The sequence below is a fragment of the Grammomys surdaster genome, unplaced genomic scaffold (genome assembly GCF_004785775.1).
Source record: "Grammomys surdaster isolate TR1022 unplaced genomic scaffold, NIH_TR_1.0 316, whole genome shotgun sequence".
In the NCBI taxonomy this organism is placed as follows: Eukaryota; Metazoa; Chordata; class Mammalia; order Rodentia; family Muridae; genus Grammomys; species Grammomys surdaster.
This window is the reverse complement of record NW_021604735.1, coordinates 46,869-64,529: the sequence shown is the minus strand read 5'-3', so window position 1 is coordinate 64,529 and position 17,661 is coordinate 46,869. Positions and strand designations below refer to the sequence as shown.

Below are 17,661 nucleotides of genomic sequence, written 5' to 3'. Positions count from 1 at the left end.
GTATGATTCATCACGCCTGCGACTGAGGCAGGAGGATTAGTATCTCTGGTTCATCCTGGCCTGTGTTCTGAGCTGGAGACGCTCTGGGCTGCATGAGACCTTCTGAAACAAGGCTGGAGAGATGTCCTAGTAGGTTAGGACGCTTGCTTTGCGGGCCTGAGGACTGCAGTTCATAGCCCCGGCTCTCATGTAGAAAGCTAGGAGGAGCTGTGTGTGCCTGTAACTGCAGCGCTCGGCCAGAGACAGTGGATCCCACGGGTCTGCTGGCTAACAAGCCAGGGTAGCTAAAACAACAAGCTTCCAGTTAGTGAGAGACCCTGTCTCAAGACATTAACGTACAAAGTAGCAAAGGAAAACATCTGGCGTGCTGCTCTGGTCTTAGCATACATATATCTGCACATTCAACATGAGTGCAACACACACACATGTACACATAGCACACACACATATACACTGCATACACATAACACACACATACACACTGCATACACATAGCACACACACACACACTGCATACACATAGCACACACACACATTGCATACACATAACACACACACACTGCATACACATAGCACACACACACACACACTGCATACACATAACATACACATCTTACATATAACACACAGAAATCACATACGTATCACATAACACACACAAATCACATACATATACATCATACACATATACAAACCACATATACATAAGATACATACAAACCACACATACATAACATATACACACACAAATCATAAACATATTACACCTATACATGACACACACAGAAAACACAAACACATAACACATACACACAAACCACACACATAGCACACCCAACACGCACACACAAACTACATGCACATAACAGACACAAATATACTCACAACACATACATACACAAAACACAAACCGCATTCACCTAACACACAGAGAGACCACACACATATAACACACACATACACACAGACTTCACACACATAACACCCCCACTACCAGAAAAAAACAGACAGATGGACAGACAGGAAGAAAAGAAAGAAAGAAAGAGAGAAAGGAAGGAAGAAAGAGAGAGAGGGAGAAAGAGAAAGAAAGAAAGAAAGAAAGAAAGAAAGAAAGAAAGAAAGGAAGAAAGAAAGACGGGGGGGGTGAACTTGGACACTCAGCAGCCATTAAGGAACCAAGGGTTTCTTACCCCCACTGGCCCCTGAACAGACTCAGAAGGTCAGCTATGAGTTCCTCCCACAGGCGATGCACACCCTGTTCTTTGGGACGTGGGTGTGGAGGCTGACAGGTGACCCCCACAGTGATACTGATGGAGTGATTAGGAATTCCCATGGATTCCTCTGTTCTGCCAACACAGGAGCTCCATCCGTGACCACGGCGGCCTCTGGCTTGCACTCGCCTGGCGCAGAAGCAGCCGGCGCCACTCTCAGCAGCACTCTGCAGGCTGGGCGTACACCCCAGCGGCTTCTCAGCCCCCACCAATCTCCTAATTCAGCTCCCGACAACGGGAAACACGCCCAGGACTGCTGGCATGCCCAAGAACTTTAAGCCCACTTATGAGTCATTGATCAGCTCTCCAATCAGTCCTGACATCGTGACAGCACCGATGTCCAAGTTTGTCATCAAGTTGGAGACCAGTCCTCCTACTGTCTTGGTGTACACCCCCACTACCGAGTGCATTCAGCCTTATGGCTTCACAGTCATCACCACGAATCCCACCACGAACTGTGTAATCACGACCTATGTACCCTTCACCAGTTCTTACAGCACCACTCCCACGACTGACAAGGCAACGACAACCATTACTACTGTGACACCCATCATCTCTGTCGGGAAAGTGACCTCATCTGTGACCTCTGCTTCCACTGTTACCAACATGGGTGGCACACCCACAATAACGTCCCCACCTTCTTCTTCTGTCTCAACCATATATACAACCCAAGGTACTCTGACCTCTTCTACCACAGGGACCACAGAAATGATCACCATGACCCCAACAGGTGTCCATACCACACTGCCCCTCACTCCAGGGGTTACCTATCTGTCTGCTACTGCTCCTTCTCAGATTCTTACAAAAACCTCCTTAACGACAGTAACTGATAACAGTGCCCCACCCAGCACCAGTTTCTTGGTCACCACAGGCATTCTTTCTAAACCATTTCCTACAGCAAGCAATTCACTCAAAACAGACATTTCCTCCACCCGTTCCCTGGGCTCCACTAATAAATCAACATTGACTGCTGCTAAGGAAACAGCCAGTCATTCAGATGAGCCGTCTGTGGGGATGACAGTAACGAGCTCTGGGAAAACCACACATGAACCCATAAGCGACACTCCCAGAGAAGCTATCAGCACAGCCTCGTCGCACACAACCACACCAACAACATCGTCTGTCAACACAGTGATGACGTCTGCATCCAACATGGCTACCTCAATGACCACCGGACGTGTAACATCGCCACCAAGTAAGTTTCTGTCTTCTGCTTCTTCTGATATTGACTCAACCTTCAGAACACTCACACCTGGCACCATCTCAATTTCCAGTCCCTCAGGTCTCGTGGGGACAACCCAAACCACAGACATACCGTCTTCTCATGGCCCAGGCATGCCTACCACAAGATCAGCAGCTACCAGCCACCAGCCTACAGACACGCCAGGTTTCACGGCTACAATGACAAGTGTCACGTCAGCCCCCTATGTGACACTCATATCTGAAACCTTGTCACCTAGTAAAGACATCCAAACCCTTATGACGACAAGTCTCACCACATCATCTATGGGTGACACTGTTCCGTGGGGCACCGTGACAGACTTCACCTCAGCCCACGAAGTTCCCAGCAAGCCGACAACACACACCAATTTCATCTCATCTTACTCCACAGCAGAGACCACTGATACAGTCCTTAACAAATCTCATCCCTCTACTTCCAGTGGGCTGCCTACGCTTTTAAGTACCGGAAGTGCTGCTAACACAAGTATCCTCAGTACAAGTGTTCCAGTCATGTCTGCATTCTCTCCATCCATCTCCCTTGACAGCTCTGGGGACCCACAGAAGGACAGTGTCCCCTCAGCTCCAACCATCACCCATACAGTCCACTTCACAGTTGAGTCCACCACAACACCCACCACCCTCACCACACCTACCACCCCCACATCCAAAGAGCTTCCTCCTCCTACCTCAGCAGTGACTGGAACAGATCAACCCACTTTTCCCAGCCTAGCTGTCACATCCACCGGGAAAACCACACTGAATCCCACCACAGACTTTCCTACAGAATCTCTCCTGACAGAAATCACCACGATCCCTCTGACCTCTTCTTCAGTTGCCCTCACAGATGTGTGGCTTTCTGAGCCACCCAGCATGTCCTCTCCCATGAGCCCCAATGTGATGACATCATCCACAAGTAGCATTCTTTCCCCTACTCCTGCCCCAGACACACCATCTGTCCCCACCGGCATGATGTACACCACCCCTCTGTCTATCTCAACGACCACCCCCCCGACTATCCATGCCACATCTACAGCAGTGTCTCAGGTCAACACCCCTAGCTTTTCAATCAACACCATTGGACCCAACATATCAGACATCACTTCTCCCACAACCACCACACACACACTGACTCCTGACACCTCTGTCACACCCACCTCGACCTCTTGGCCCACCTCAGAAACATCTAGAACGGATACCACACACTTGGTCACCACATCCACCCTGATGGCTTCTCATAGCACTCCTGGCCTCACAACCTCAGACAGTCAGTCTACCCACAGGGCACCCACAGCTGCTTCTGCCTCACACCCCACCACCCCAGGTACTATAGAGACACTCGCCTCTATACTCTCATCTTCTCCTAGAGCAGGCATCTCCACAGTCTCAGCTACAGACCTCCCTTCCTCATCTACAGGAAACAGCGGTTCATCTATTGTGACACCCACCTCACCCCACACACATCCCAGCATGTCCACAACCCACACGAGTATCACCCCGTCTTCCCCTTTTGTCAACAGCACAGCAATAACAACCCTGCTGAGTACAGCCCACACCACCCCAAGTACAGCAGCTGCTTTTACCAACACTGGAAACACCCAACCACATTCTCTTCCTGTCAGTGTGTCTGTTCGCACACTCGCCACTTCAATGGCTGATGTCAGTTTTGGGAACACACAGACAGAAAGTACAGCGCTGAGCAATCCCCCTACACTGCACATGACGGCAAAATCTACCCCAACGCCTACAAGCACCACATCTACGGAGCCTCTTTTAACTACTGTCACCCGGATTCCTGCAACAGACCTCCCTCCAGAGTTTCTCCTGACAGAAAGCACAGCCACGCCCCAGGCAACATCTCCAGTCACACCCTCAGATCCACCGGTAAGCACCAAGGTGGTGACTTCACCCACCACCACCGCTTTGTCCTCTGTGTCTATCTCAAGCACTCAGCCAGTCACCACAGAGGTCACACACACTGTCCCGTTATCCACCTTGGAGACGGCATTCCCAACTTTCAGCACCTTGGCTACTGGTACATCTCAGGCCTCTGACTTCAGCTCTTTAACCAATGCTGTGACGGTGTTGACATCAGAGATCTCCTCTCCTTCCTCCTTCATAGACACGCTGGCCCCTGACACTTCTCTCATGTCTACCTGGCCTTCACTACCCACCTCAGAAGCAGTCAGGATGTCTACCACACATTTGGTCACCACGGCAACCCAGATTCCATCTCTCATCACTTCCAGCTCCACAACCTCCAACATGTACTCCACAGGGAGGATCTCCACAAGTCCTGCCACTTCTGCTGTGAGGGACACAGTGACTTCATCTACCGTGGACCTCTCTACCATTCCAGTGACAGCTCTTGTCACCTCCTCTGCAAGCAACACTGTCCCGCTGGTCACAACAGACATCCCCCCAACCCACGAAGGTTCTACCATGTCAACAGCCCACACCACACTCGTCCTTTCTCTTTCAAGCCCCCAGAACTTGGAAACGATGCATACCACACCCAGTAGGACAGCTACACCCTCAGGCACTGGAAACCACTCCAGTCCATTTGCCACAAGCCTTCCGGTCACATCTGCATCTTCCTTGTCTCCCTCTGCCGGGTGGACTGGAACCAGCCAGACAGGTAGTGCACCCTCAGCTCCAACCTTCCCCCATTCTCTCAACACGACAGTTGATTCCACCCCAACACCCGTGACCACAGACACACTCACGACAGCCACATCGGCAGAGCCACCCTCTACTTCCACGTCATGGGATACCACCTTCTTCACCAGCACTATGACACCCACTGGAAAAGCCACAGTGACTTCTACCACAGACATTTCCACCCGGTCTCCGGTGTCAGGAGTGACAACCTCGACCTCCAGCAGCTCTTCCTTTACCTCATTAGATACACTGACTTCCGGGTTACTCACAACCTCCATCTCACCAACCCCTCACGTGTTGCTTTCACACACAAGTAGGGTCCCATCCTCGACACTGGTCCCAAACTCACAACCAGTCACTACAGACAGCACGCACACTCTCCCATTATCGACGCTGGTGACAACACTCCCAACTACCAGCGTGACACCTCTAACCACACCTCTAGTCTCTTTCCCCAGCTCTCCAACTAGGTCAGTTACAGAGCCCACACTCCGGTTCACAGATCCTACCTACGCTACGGACACCACGGGCAGCTCTGCCCAGCCCTCTCAGCTCACTCCTGTGACAGACGAGACTGCCATCACACCCACTGCCACGCTGACCCCCTCCCTCAGACCTTCCGCCTTTACAGAGAGCTACCTGACTGACAGCACACCCGCAGTCTCTTCCTCACTGAGCACACTCCTCTACACCACTGCAGCCCCAACGCTCACACCCACATCCATCTTTGCCGAGCCATCTGTCACTACCACAGGAGGGACTTATACCCTCGCAGTCTCCAGCACTCCACCAACCCACAGTGACCTCAGCCCTTCTTCCTCCATCCTCCTGAGCACAGAAGCAGGACTTGTCAGCACACAGCACACCATGCCCACCAGTACGACAGATAATCCCTCAAGTACAGGGAACCCCAGTAGTCCGCATGCTACGAGGACTCCAGCGACACCTGCCTTCTCCTCGTCCATCTCAGCCAGCAGTACTGGGGTCACACGGACTGGCAGTGTGATCAACCATACACTGCGAACGACAGTTGAGCTCACCCCACCACTCAGGATCACCACCACACGCACATCCCCCACAGAATCATCTCCTACGACAGGTCAGCAACCCTCCCCTAGCCCTGCTGCAACGTCTACCGGAAAAACCACACTAAAGCCCACCACAGACCGCCCTACAGAACCTCTAACGACAGAAAGAACTCTGACTCCCATGTACACATCTATGGTCACCCGCACGGACACTCTGGCTTCGGGGACACCCATCCCTTCTTCTGTAGTGACCAGCATTACCTTGACTTCCGTGGCACACGGGGTTCTGTCCTCTGTGTCTGGCCCAAGCACAAAACCAGTCACGGATGGTACCACACACAGCACCCCGTTATCTCCCTTGGAGACCACACGCCCAGTGACACATGCCACATCTGCAGCTACACTGCTCGTCACCTTCCCCAACTCTGTCACTAGCTCAGTTACCCATCCCCCATCCCCCATCACCTCTCCTTCCTTCACCTCAGCCACCAGCACCCCAGACACTTCTGCCACACCCACCTGGGCCTCCCTGCTTACTTCAGAAACAAGCAATGCTGCCACCACACAGCTGGTCACCATGGCTACCCTGCCTCCCTCTCTCAGCACGCCCAGCCTCACCTCCTTAAACAGCCACCCCTCTGTCAGCTTGTCCACGACTGCCATCTCTGTACCTCCTGTCACTTCAGGGACACTGGGGACCCTCACACCCACAATTCCACAATCACACAGCTCAGGCCTGCCCACCATGACAGACACAGCTCTGACCTCCTCATCCATGGGCAGCACAGAGCCTTTGACCACAGAGTCACACACTGCAACCCTCACAGTTCCCAGCCTTTCATCGACTGACTTCATCTCTTCTATCCCCACCAGTGGGGACACGGACACTACCCTTGTCTACACAGTCCACACCTCCAGCAGTGTGACAGCTGTTCCCTTCAGTACAGGGAACACTCCACCTCCCCTTGCCTCCACCTTCCCTTCTGGGTCTGCCTTCTCCTCATCCATCTCTGCCAGGACAGCTGGGACCACACAGAGGGACAGTGTCCCCTCAGCTCCAACCACCACCCATACAGTCTATGTGACACCTGAGTCCACCCTGACATCCACCACCCTCACCACACCCACAGCCTCCGCATCTACAGAGCCTCCTCTTCCTACCTCAGCTGTGACTGAAACAGGTAAACCTCCTTTCCCCAGCCTAGCTGCCACATCCACTGGGAAATCCACAGTCGGTCCTGCCACAGGCCTTCCTACAGAGTCACTCATGACAGACACAGCTGAGACTTCCCCAATCATGTCCTCAGTCACTGTCACAGGCTCACCCACATTCAGCAGGTCCACAAGCTCTTCCTACATCACCTCCAGTATGGTCACCTCACACATGAGTACAACTCTGTCCTCTATGTCTGTGTCAGGTTCACAACCAGACAGTACTGGCAGTGTGTCCAGTGCCCCATTGTCTGCCATGGTGACCTCACTCCCAAACACTAATGCAGCTACACCTCAGGTCACCTTCCCCAACTCTGTCACTAGCTCAGTTACCCATCCCCCATCCCCCATCACCTCACCTTCCTTCACCTCAGCCACCAGCACCCCAGACACCTCTGCCACACCTACCTGGGCCTCCCTGCTCACTTCAGAAGCAAGCAATGCTGCCACCACACAGCTGGTCACCATGGCCACCCTGCCTCCCTCTCTCAGCACACCCAGCCTCACCTCCTTAAACAGCCACTCCACTGTCAGCTTGTCCACAACTGCCATCTCTGTACCTCCTGTCACTTCAGGGACACTGGGGAACCTCACAGCCACAATTCCACAATCACACAGCTCAGGCCTGCCCACCATGACAGACACAGCTCTGACCTCCTCATCCATGGGCAGCACAGAGCCTTTGACCACAGAGTCACACACTGCAACCCTCACAGTTCCCAGCCTTTCATCGACTGACTTCATCTCCTCTATCCCCACCAGTGGGGACACAGACACTACCCTTGTCTACACAGCCATTACCGTTTCTTCCACTCCTATGGGGACCACTCCAGCTCAGCCCCAGAGCATAAGCATGCCAGTCACATCCCTGCTCTCCTCAGCCATGGCGGGCAGCAGTCCTGGGACCACACAGAGAGAGAATGAACCTTCATCTCCAACATTTCTGCACACACTATACACAACTACTGTCTCCACCCCAGCAGCCATGACCAGGAGCACACCCACAGAACCCTTGTCCCCAGAACTGAGTCCTCCTACAGCAGTGAGTGAAGCAGGTCAGCCTCCCTCCCCCAGCCCAGCTGCCACATCCCCTGGGGAAGCCACACTGACACCTAATACAGCCCTTCCAACAGCATCTCCAGGGACAGAAGGACTCTCAGCTCCACCAGCCGCTTCTATGGTTACCCCCGCTGAGACACTTGCTTCTGGCACACCCATCCCTTCTGTAGTGACCAGCAGTGTGTTGACTTCCACAACAAATGGGGTTCTGCCCTCTGTGTCTGTCTCAAGCACAAAACCAGTCACGGATGGTACCACACACAGCACCCCGTTATCTCCCTTGGAGACCACCTTCCCAGTGACACATGCCACATCTGCAGCTACACCTCAGGTCACCTTCCCCAACTCTGTCACTAGCTCAGTTACCCATCCCCCATCCCCCATCACCTCTCCCACCTCCACCTCAGCCACCAGCACCTCAGACACCTCTGTCACACCCACCTGGCTCTCCATGCTCACTTCAGAAACAAGCAATGCTGCCACCACACAGCTGGTCACCATGGCCACCCTGCCTCCCTCTCTCAGCACACCCAGCCTCACCTCCTTAAACAGCCACTCCACTGTCAGCTTGTCCACAACTGCCATCTCTGTACCTCCTGTCACTTCAGGGACACTGGGGACCCTCACATCCACAATTCCACAATCACACAGCTCAGGCCTGCCCACCATGACAGACACAGCTCTGACCTCCTCATCCCTGTACATCACCACAAAGTCACTCATGACAGACACAGCTGTGACTTCCCCAATCATGTCCTCTGTCACCTTGACAGGCCCACTCACAGGTGCCATATCCACGAGCCCCTCCCACAGCACCCCTAATATTTTGACCTCAGGCACAAGTATGGCACCTTCCTCTATGTCTACTTTGGGTTCACAACCCGATGGCACTGGCAGCGTGTCCAGCTCCCCATTGTCAGCCATGGTGACCTCACTGCCACGCACTCATTCCTCATCTGCACCTCAGGTCACCTTCCCTGGTTCCACCACATCCTCTATGTCAGATAGCACCGTTTCCATCTCTGTCATTGACACATCCACCCTCACAGCCTTCCTGACACCAACCCAACCGTCTCCACGCAGCTCAGCCACCACTTTGACCGCCACTCCAGACTCGTACACCACAGTCACCCTGACTCCCTCTTCCCATTCCAACACCCAGTCCCCTGACAGCACACCCACAACTAACACCCCCTCACATCCTACAACTTCTGGTCATCCGGAGACACTTTCATCCCTAACTTCATCTCTGCCTAGTGAAGGGACCCCTACCATTTTCAATACAGGTGTCTCCTCATCTCCAGGCAACAGTGGGACACCTGTCACGACAGCTACCACGTCAACCTATACACGGTCTAGTGTATTACCAACCCACACCAGTATCACCCAGAGCACAGGGATGTCCAGTTTCAGCACTGCCCATTCCAGTGCCCCGACTGTGACAACTACTGTTCCAGCTACTGGAGACACCCCACCGGGTTCTCTTGGGACCGGTATGTCAGTTTCATCTGAAATCCCACTGTCAAAGTCAACTTCTGTTGCCTCTGTTCCTACTAGTGCTTCTCCTACAAGTCTCGGTCACCCCCTTTCTTCCTTTTATACTCAGAGTCCCTCACCAAACTTCAGACCTGTCTTGTCAGTGTCCCATGTCCCCAGCACAAGCACTGCTCTGTCTACTCATAAGACTCTTGTGTCCACCCCGACTTCACTAACTCCACTTACTTCATCAGGTGAACCCAGAACAGATTCCCTCCCCTGGGGGGGTACTTCTACAAATGCAGTGGTGACTGCGTTTGCTACCTTGATCTCTTCCACACCCACAGTGATAATGTCTGCTTCTCCGTCTCTCTCTGCTACTAGACTGATGCTAACGACGACTAAACCACCCTCTGCCTTCTCCCTGGGCTCCAGTACAGACACTACAGTCTCCTCTGTAGTGACATCCTTTCCACCGTCTTCAACAACCAGAACGTCTCCAGCCACCTTGCCACTGACCACAGCTCATACCGAATCAACCCCTTTCTCTTATATCTCTCTTCCTTCCACTACACCCTGTCCAGAAACCATCACCATCACCATAGTCCCCAGCTCTCCCCTGACTCCGTGTGTTGACGTCAATCCCAGTACCGGAGCGACATCTGCTCCCATCACCTCATTCTCCGTCTTTCCCTCCACCACCCACATGGTTACCTCTTCCGGTTCTACCAGTGAAAGAACATTTCTCCCTCCACATTTGGATACCTCTTCCATGACACCGGAAACGGGGCCCTCAGACACTGATGCTCCTAGCTCAACGGACCCTAGAACAATAGTTATAGACACAGTCTTCAGCAGCACCTCAACATCCACCGGGGACAAGTGGTTCAATGTCACCTATATCGTCACCCCAAATACACCTGGCTCAATCAGTGTCTCCTCAACCCCGAAACCAAGCAACAGCTTCCCAACTACCACAGCTTCAAGCAAGGTGACCACAAAGATGCCGGAGACTTCGGTGGCCACCGTGAGGTCTCCTTCCACCCTTACATCACCACCATCAACTTCAACCTCTACTCAGAGGACTACAGCAGCGAGCTTGGCCGCGACCCCAGGTTGGACCTCTTGTTTTCTGTTTAGTTTCTCTCCCCATACCCTCCTTGCTTACTCAAGTTCTGTGACACCAAGGTCGGGTTCTCATTTTACTTGTGCTTCCCAGGCATTTGTGACAATGGTGGCACCTGGGAGCAGGACCGCTGCATTTGCCCTCCTGGTTTCTCTGGAGACTACTGTCAAGATCTGGATAACAGATGCCAGAATGGAGGTTCATGGGATGGCCTCAGGTGTGTCTGCCCCAGCACCTTCCATGGGTCTCTCTGTGAGTTTCCAGTGGAGCAGCTAGACATAGGTGAGTGGTCAGAGCCATGGGCTCTGGTCTGCCTCCTTACAGAAGCCCCGTGTGCTTTGCTTCCCCCCTCTTCACCCATTGCTAACTTCTCTCCCATACGCTCTGCTATCCCACATCCTCTCTTCACCCTTAACCTCCAGCTGGCTTCCACTGCCTTCTTTGACCTCTTCTCTGAATCTTACTGCTTCCCAATGGCTGCCTTATTGAATGACCTCGGAGGTAGTAGCTGTAATACAGGTCTGTGGATTACAAGTCTCTATTGGTTGCTTTTTCCATTGCTATGCTCAAATCCCTGACAACAGCAGCATTGTTTTGTTTTGTTTTTAATAGATTTTTGTTTTGTAGCCCTGACTAACCTGAAACTCACTCTGTAGATCAGGTTGGCTTAGAACTCACAGAGCTCTCCCTGCCTCTTGTCTCTTCAGAGCTGGGCTTACAGGCATGCACCGTCACGAATGGAGCGATGCGCAACTTAAGGGAGAAAGGGTTGTCTGTGGCTCACAGTCTGAGGGTTCACAGTCCATTATGGCGGGAAGGCATGGTAGCAGGAGCATGACACATTTGGTCCCATGGCACTCAAAGTCAGGAAGCAGAGAGAGAGAGAGAGAGACAGAGAGAGAGAGAGAGAGAGAGAGAGCGTTGGATGTTGGTACTCAGCTCACTTCTTTTTTCTCAGTCCGGGAGCTCCGACCTTGGGATAGTGCCACCATATTTAAAATGGCTCTTCCTCCTCAGTTATTCAACCTAGAAGCTCCCTCACAGATGTGCGCAGAGGGTTGTCTCCTAGGTGAGTCCAGACTCTGCCAATCTGACACTGGTGATTAACCATGACAAAGTCAAACACGGGCAGTGCCTGCTGGTACACTTTATGAACCCCAGCATTGAGGAGGCAAAGACAGGTGGATCTCTGTGAATCTGAAACATGTGTGGTCTGCATGGCAAGTTTTAGGCCACTCAGGGCTACCCAGTGAGATCCTGACTCAAAAACAAAACCAGGGGCTGGAGAGATGGCTCAGTGGTTAAGAGCACTGACTGCACTTCCAGAGGTCCTGAGTTCAAATCCCAGCAACCACATGGTGGCTCACAACCATTTGTAATGAGATCTGATGCCCCCTTCTGGTGTGTCTGAGACAGCTACAGTGTATTCATATATAATAAATAAATAAAAATCTTTAAAAAACAAAAAAAATATGTTAAAAAAACAAAAACAAACTGAAAAATTCTAAACAAAACAAATTAGTAAAGATTTATTTTTATTATTTTTTATTATGTGTATGTCTGTGAACAAGAATGCAGGTGGTAGAGAGGTCAGAGATATTACATTTCCCTGGCCTAGAGTTACAGGCAGTGTCAGCTGCCTGATCTGAGAGAAATGGTATTGAACTTGGGTTCTGTGGAAGAGAAACCCCTAACCACTGAGCCACTTCTCCAGGTCTTAAAGTAGTTCGAACTAGTCACTCTCAACTCATCTGCATCCTGACAGATTCTTTATGTCATGCTTCCATATCTAATGACATATTCATACGGTTTTTCTGGGGATTAAGGCCAATCCCTGTGAACTTGGCCTTCTTTCTTTCACCTCCGATAAAAATATACCAGAATTAATAGATTTACTCTTTTTCTATTGGTAACAGTCCAGCACCTCCGTGGGGCATTAACAGCTAGAGCTCTACCATATAACAATGCCCCAGCCCCTCCCTGGGGGATTCTAGGCGGGGCTCTACCACTGAGCCACGCCCCCAGCCCCTCCCTGGGGGATTCTAGGCAGGGGCTCTACCACTGAGCCACGCCCCCAGCCCCTCACTGGGGGATTCTAGGCAGGGGCTCTATCACTGAGCCACACCCCCAGCCCCTCACTGGGGGATTCTAGGCAGGGGCTCTACCACTGAGCCACGCCCCCAGCTATCATTCCAGATTTCTTCTCCTTTCCTGGCGTGCTTCAGTTAAGTCTTCAGATTTGATGGAGAAAGAGAAGAGAGTTCTGTGGATGAGAGAGCTGTGGTGTTGATGGCAGACAAGGGCAGATGAAGAAGTAGTCAGAGCTGGGTCTTCCATGATACAGACACAGTGGAGACCGAAGTGGGCATGGAGGTATCTGTGGAGCAGGAATTCTCTCCGGACCTCGAAGACAACACTTCCAAGGCCTACAGAGACTTCAGCAGTGCCTTCCAGGGTCAGGTGAGCAGGGAGGAGGGGTCTTAGCAATCCTCTCCTGGACCTAGGCATGGCTTCCTAGGTACCCTCAGGTCTATAGGTTCAGACATAATCCCAGACACCGTTGGCATTACAGATGCGGAAGATTTACCAGACTATTCAAGGCTTCCAGGGTGTGGAAATCCTGACCTTGAGGTAAGAGACCCTTCAGGGCCTGTGGAGACATTGTGGACTGGTGGGAAGGAGGCTGAAGAACCCACCCCTCCCTTTTGAAACCTTCGGCCAGCAAGACAGAGAGAGGGCCAGAGGGAGTCTCCAAGGAAATTCCTTGAGGGGAGACTTTCACAGTAATTTTAGGGCTTATTTCTTTGCTGATTTGGGGAGGATAACACTCCTTAAAGAACAGCTGCATAGGAGTTGCTGAGGTGGGGTTGTTGTCTTAGTCTTTCTTTGGCCAGTACCCAGTTTTGTTTGTCAGAAGGAAGGGGGAAGGAGAGGGAGGGGAGAGAGATAGGAATGTGTGTGTGTGTGTGTGTGTGTGTGTGTGCGTGCGTGTGTGTATACATACATATATATGGAGAGAGAGGTAGGGAATATATATATATATATATATATATATATACATATATATATGTGTGTGTGTGTGTGTGTGTGAAGAAAAAGATAGGGATATGTGTGTATATGTATGTGTTGTGTCTCTCTGTGTGTGCATGTATGTGTGAGTATATGTGTGTGTATAATGCATATGCATAGATTATATATGGAGAGGTAGGGATTATATGTGTGTATAGAAAGAGATATATACACACACACACATGGATATATAAACACACACACATATATGGAGAGAGATAGGAATATATATGTATATATGTATATATGGAGATATATAAAACATTTGTTTTTATTTTATGTATGTGAATGCTTGCTGGCATTTTTGTCTGAGCACCACATATGTGCCAGAAGTCACAGAGGGTGTCAGAGCCCCTGGGACTGAAGTTACAGATGGTTGTGAGTCACCATGTGGGAGCTGGGAACAGAATGCAGGTTCTCTGGGTAAGCCAGTGCCCTTGACCACTGAGCCATCTCTCCAGTCGCTCGTTTGATGACGTCGGGAAGCTACAGGAAGAGCATAGTCTTCATTCTTTCCCTGCTTCCTCCAGGCTGAGCAGCCTCCTCCAGAAGGATGTAGGTGGGACTAGAGAGAACGCTCAGTCAGGAGAGTGTTCGTCCTGAAGGTGTAAAGACCCCAAGCTCAGATTCCCAGAAACCATGTCAACAGCTGGGCGTGAGGCTGGGGAGATGGGTTTCTGTGCAGCCGTGAAGACATGAATTCAAATTCCAGCACTCATGTAAAAACTGGGGCATGGGCACGAGTGTGTGCCTTTAACAGCAGGGATGTAGGAGGGAGGGGCAGGAGGATTGCTGGGGACCTGCCGACTGCTGTCTTAGCTCAGGGATCAGTTGATAGACCTTGTCTCAAGGGAATAAGATAGAGCGTGGCAGGGCATGACACCAGATGTTCTCATCCCTTGCCATCTGGGCAGGGCTAAGAAGCTCCACACTGCACACACACTACAGACACACAGGCAGAAGTTCATGATGATGATGGTGGTGGTGGTGGTGGTGGTGGTGATGTTGATGACACACACATCCCTGGAAGCTGACAGGCCCTATATGGACTATATGGTGACATTCGAGGCCAATGAGAGACTCTATGTCAGAAAACAAAACAAAAAACAAACAAACAAACAAACAGTGGAAGGCACCCAAGGACCAATGCTCCAGGTTGTCCGGACACACGAAGTGTCCTTGCATACCAGTGCACAGACATAAATGTGCAGCACACACACACACACACATACACACGGAATGTGACATTTCATGTCACAGCCCGAATCCCCCCCCCCTTTATTCCCGGACACTTGCAGCTGGTCCTAAGGTATCCCAGATACCCCCAGTAGCCTCTGACGCCCTTGGCCCCTCAGGAGGGGCAGCATTGTGGTAGATTACCGGGTCCTGCTGAGGCTGTCCTTCAGCCCTCAGCTGAAGAGCGACTTTGAGAAGGTGAAGACAGCGCTGAAGGAGGAGCTGCAGAGTGCCAGTCAAGATGGTGACAGCTGTCAGGACAACCAGAGTGAGCTAAGGCTGGGGGGAGGGGACAGGGTCACTGCTGTCTCTCTGGGCCACTCCAGCTCAGTCAGGGAACCAGCCCCGAGGTTCTTGTGACAGGCTGAGAGAGCACGGCTCAGCCTGTACTTGGCAAGGACAAAGGTGGGGCTTGGGAGGGTCCCATGAGGACGCTTCCTCAGTGGGGAAGAGAGAGATCAGGGCACACTTTCCTTGTGGTGCCTCCCCATTCTGAGGACATCAAGGGAGCCCTCTCTTCCCCTCCCATAGCTGTGCGGTGTCCTTTCCCCAACAGCACTGTGTTTTAAGTCCGACTCCATCAAGGTGAACAATCGCCCTGAGAAAGAGCTGACCCCAGAAGGTGAGGGTAGGACAAGTGACCGAGTGGCCTTGGGTGGCCATGAACCTTGAGAATGCTCAACCCTTGAAGTCCCCAGGGAAGAAGGGGGACTTTTGGAGAAGCCACTGTTGTGGGTGAATAGTACCTTTCTGCCTCCCTCCCTCCCTCCCTCCGCTTATTTTTCATTTTCATTTTGCTTTGTGTGAATGCATGAGTGTGTGTGTGTGTGTGCACACGTGTGTGCGCGTGTGCGAGGGTAAGAAGACAACTTATAGGAGCCAGTTCTCCCCTTTCACTTCGTCGGTTCAAGCTTACAGAGAGAGGGTGGAGAGAGAGGAAAGAGAGAGAGAGAGAGAGAGAGAGAGAGAGAGAGAGAGAGAGAGAGAGAGAGAGAGAGAGAGAGAGGGAGAACACTGCATCCCAGCACCGAAGCAAGACCAGGGGGCCAGGGCTCTTTCCCCATCTAATCGCAGGGTCTTTCCCAGGCCCCGACCTGACCTCGGAAAAGCCCGCCCTCGCACCCCTCCCCCTCCCACTTCACTAAAGCCCCGTTCTGAGTAGATAGAACGCAGCCCCTGTTGCTGTCATCTCTCCTGTCTCTCTCCCCAGCCATCTGTCACCGAACTGCCCCCAAGGGCTTTGAGGAACACTTCTTTCCTTTGGTGGAGCTGAGCAGGCTCCGCTGTGTCACCAATTGCACACCTGGAGTGAATGGCACCATCAATTGCAACCAGGGACAGTGTTTTCTGCAGAAGAGCGGTCCAACCTGTCGGTGAGGTCCCGCCCCACGCCGTAGGCCACGCCCACTCGCCCAAGTGGTCTCCCAGTGCCACGCCCACCACTTCCCAGCACCTCCCAGAGGGGGCCCGCCCACTGTTCCAGAGGGCAGACCTTCCTTTCTGTCTTTTTTTTTCTTTTCAAATGTTTTAATTTTGAAAATTACCTTTTATTTTTGTATCTTGTGTGCACGTGGGAGTGCGACACGGTGACCAGGTGGAGGTCAGAGGATAACTCCGTGGACTCGGTTCTTACCCTTCACCTTTGTGTGGCTTCCAGAGAGTGAACCCAGGTTACCTCACCAGGTTTAAGCTGCAAAACAGCTTTCCTCCCGCCCCCACTTCAGCCATGTTGCTCACCCTTTTCCTTCCCTGCCCCCCTCCCGCCCTCCCTCCCTCCCTCCCTCCCTCCCTCCCTCCCACTCTATACTGTCTTTCCTGACTCTTTGAAGGTCGTATGTGATCCAGGCTGACCTCAATTTTTTAATTTAGTAACCAACTCTGGCTTTCACCTCCTGATGTCTATGTCTTCATTCCCCAAGTTCTAGAATTATAAATGTGAGCCACCACACCCCCACTGTCCGTTCTGGAGACCCTGCCCTGTACAGACCAAATCCTCCAAGGTCCTGGCTGCTTGCTCTAGGATGGTGGACTCCAGCCGGTGTGACCCTACCTACCAGCGTGTGACCTGTTCTGAGCACTGTGACTCTCTCTCTCTCCAGCTGCTTTTCCACAGACACACACTGGGTCTCAGGCCCACGCTGTGAGGTGGCGGTTGACTGGAGGGTGTTGGTTGGAGGCCTGGTGGGGGCCGCCATTGTGCTGCTGCTGTCACTGGTGGCCTTAAGTGTCTGGGTGGCACGTTCCCGGGGAAGAGACAAGGACCGCCAGCCCTCAGGCAGGTGAGCGGGAGCGGTGGAGGGTGGCT

At 52.1% G+C, this 17,661-nt stretch overlaps 2 protein-coding genes across 2 annotated transcripts; both read left to right on the top strand.

Annotated features, from left to right (window-relative positions):
• Positions 1 to 2,369: 2,369 nt before the first annotated feature.
• LOC114629751 (mucin-3B-like) lies at positions 2,370 to 16,801 on the top strand. Its single transcript, XM_028777811.1, has 8 exons — positions 2,370 to 2,466; positions 10,310 to 11,040; positions 11,145 to 11,333; positions 13,396 to 13,511; positions 13,624 to 13,682; positions 15,476 to 15,624; positions 15,913 to 15,978; positions 16,567 to 16,801. The coding sequence occupies exons 2-8, from the start codon at positions 10,314 to 10,316 to the stop codon at positions 16,731 to 16,733; spliced, it is 1,473 nt and encodes a 490-aa protein (XP_028633644.1). The 5' UTR covers positions 2,370 to 2,466; positions 10,310 to 10,313; the 3' UTR covers positions 16,734 to 16,801.
• On the top strand, positions 2,495 to 4,927 carry LOC114629750 (mucin-3A-like). Its single transcript, XM_028777810.1, has 2 exons — positions 2,495 to 4,373; positions 4,612 to 4,927. Exons 1-2 carry the CDS (start codon positions 2,607 to 2,609, stop codon positions 4,801 to 4,803), a joined length of 1,959 nt encoding a protein of 652 aa, XP_028633643.1. The 5' UTR covers positions 2,495 to 2,606; the 3' UTR covers positions 4,804 to 4,927.
• Positions 16,802 to 17,661: the final 860 nt, after the last annotated feature.

Excerpts from the sequence above, each read along its gene's own strand:
- LOC114629750 (XM_028777810.1), top strand. The coding sequence starts at position 2,607 with ATGCCTACCACAAGATCAGCAGCTACCAGCCACCAGCCTACAGACACG. Across the intron at positions 4,374-4,611 it reads TCACACCCTCAGATCCACCG|ACACGCTGGCCCCTGACACT; the intron begins GTAAGCACCAAG and ends CCTCCTTCATAG.
- LOC114629751 (XM_028777811.1), top strand. The coding sequence starts at position 10,314 with ATGCTAACGACGACTAAACCACCCTCTGCCTTCTCCCTGGGCTCCAGT. Across the intron at positions 13,512-13,623 it reads GCAGTGCCTTCCAGGGTCAG|ATGCGGAAGATTTACCAGAC; the intron begins GTGAGCAGGGAG and ends TTGGCATTACAG. Across the intron at positions 13,683-15,475 it reads GTGGAAATCCTGACCTTGAG|GAGGGGCAGCATTGTGGTAG; the intron begins GTAAGAGACCCT and ends TTGGCCCCTCAG.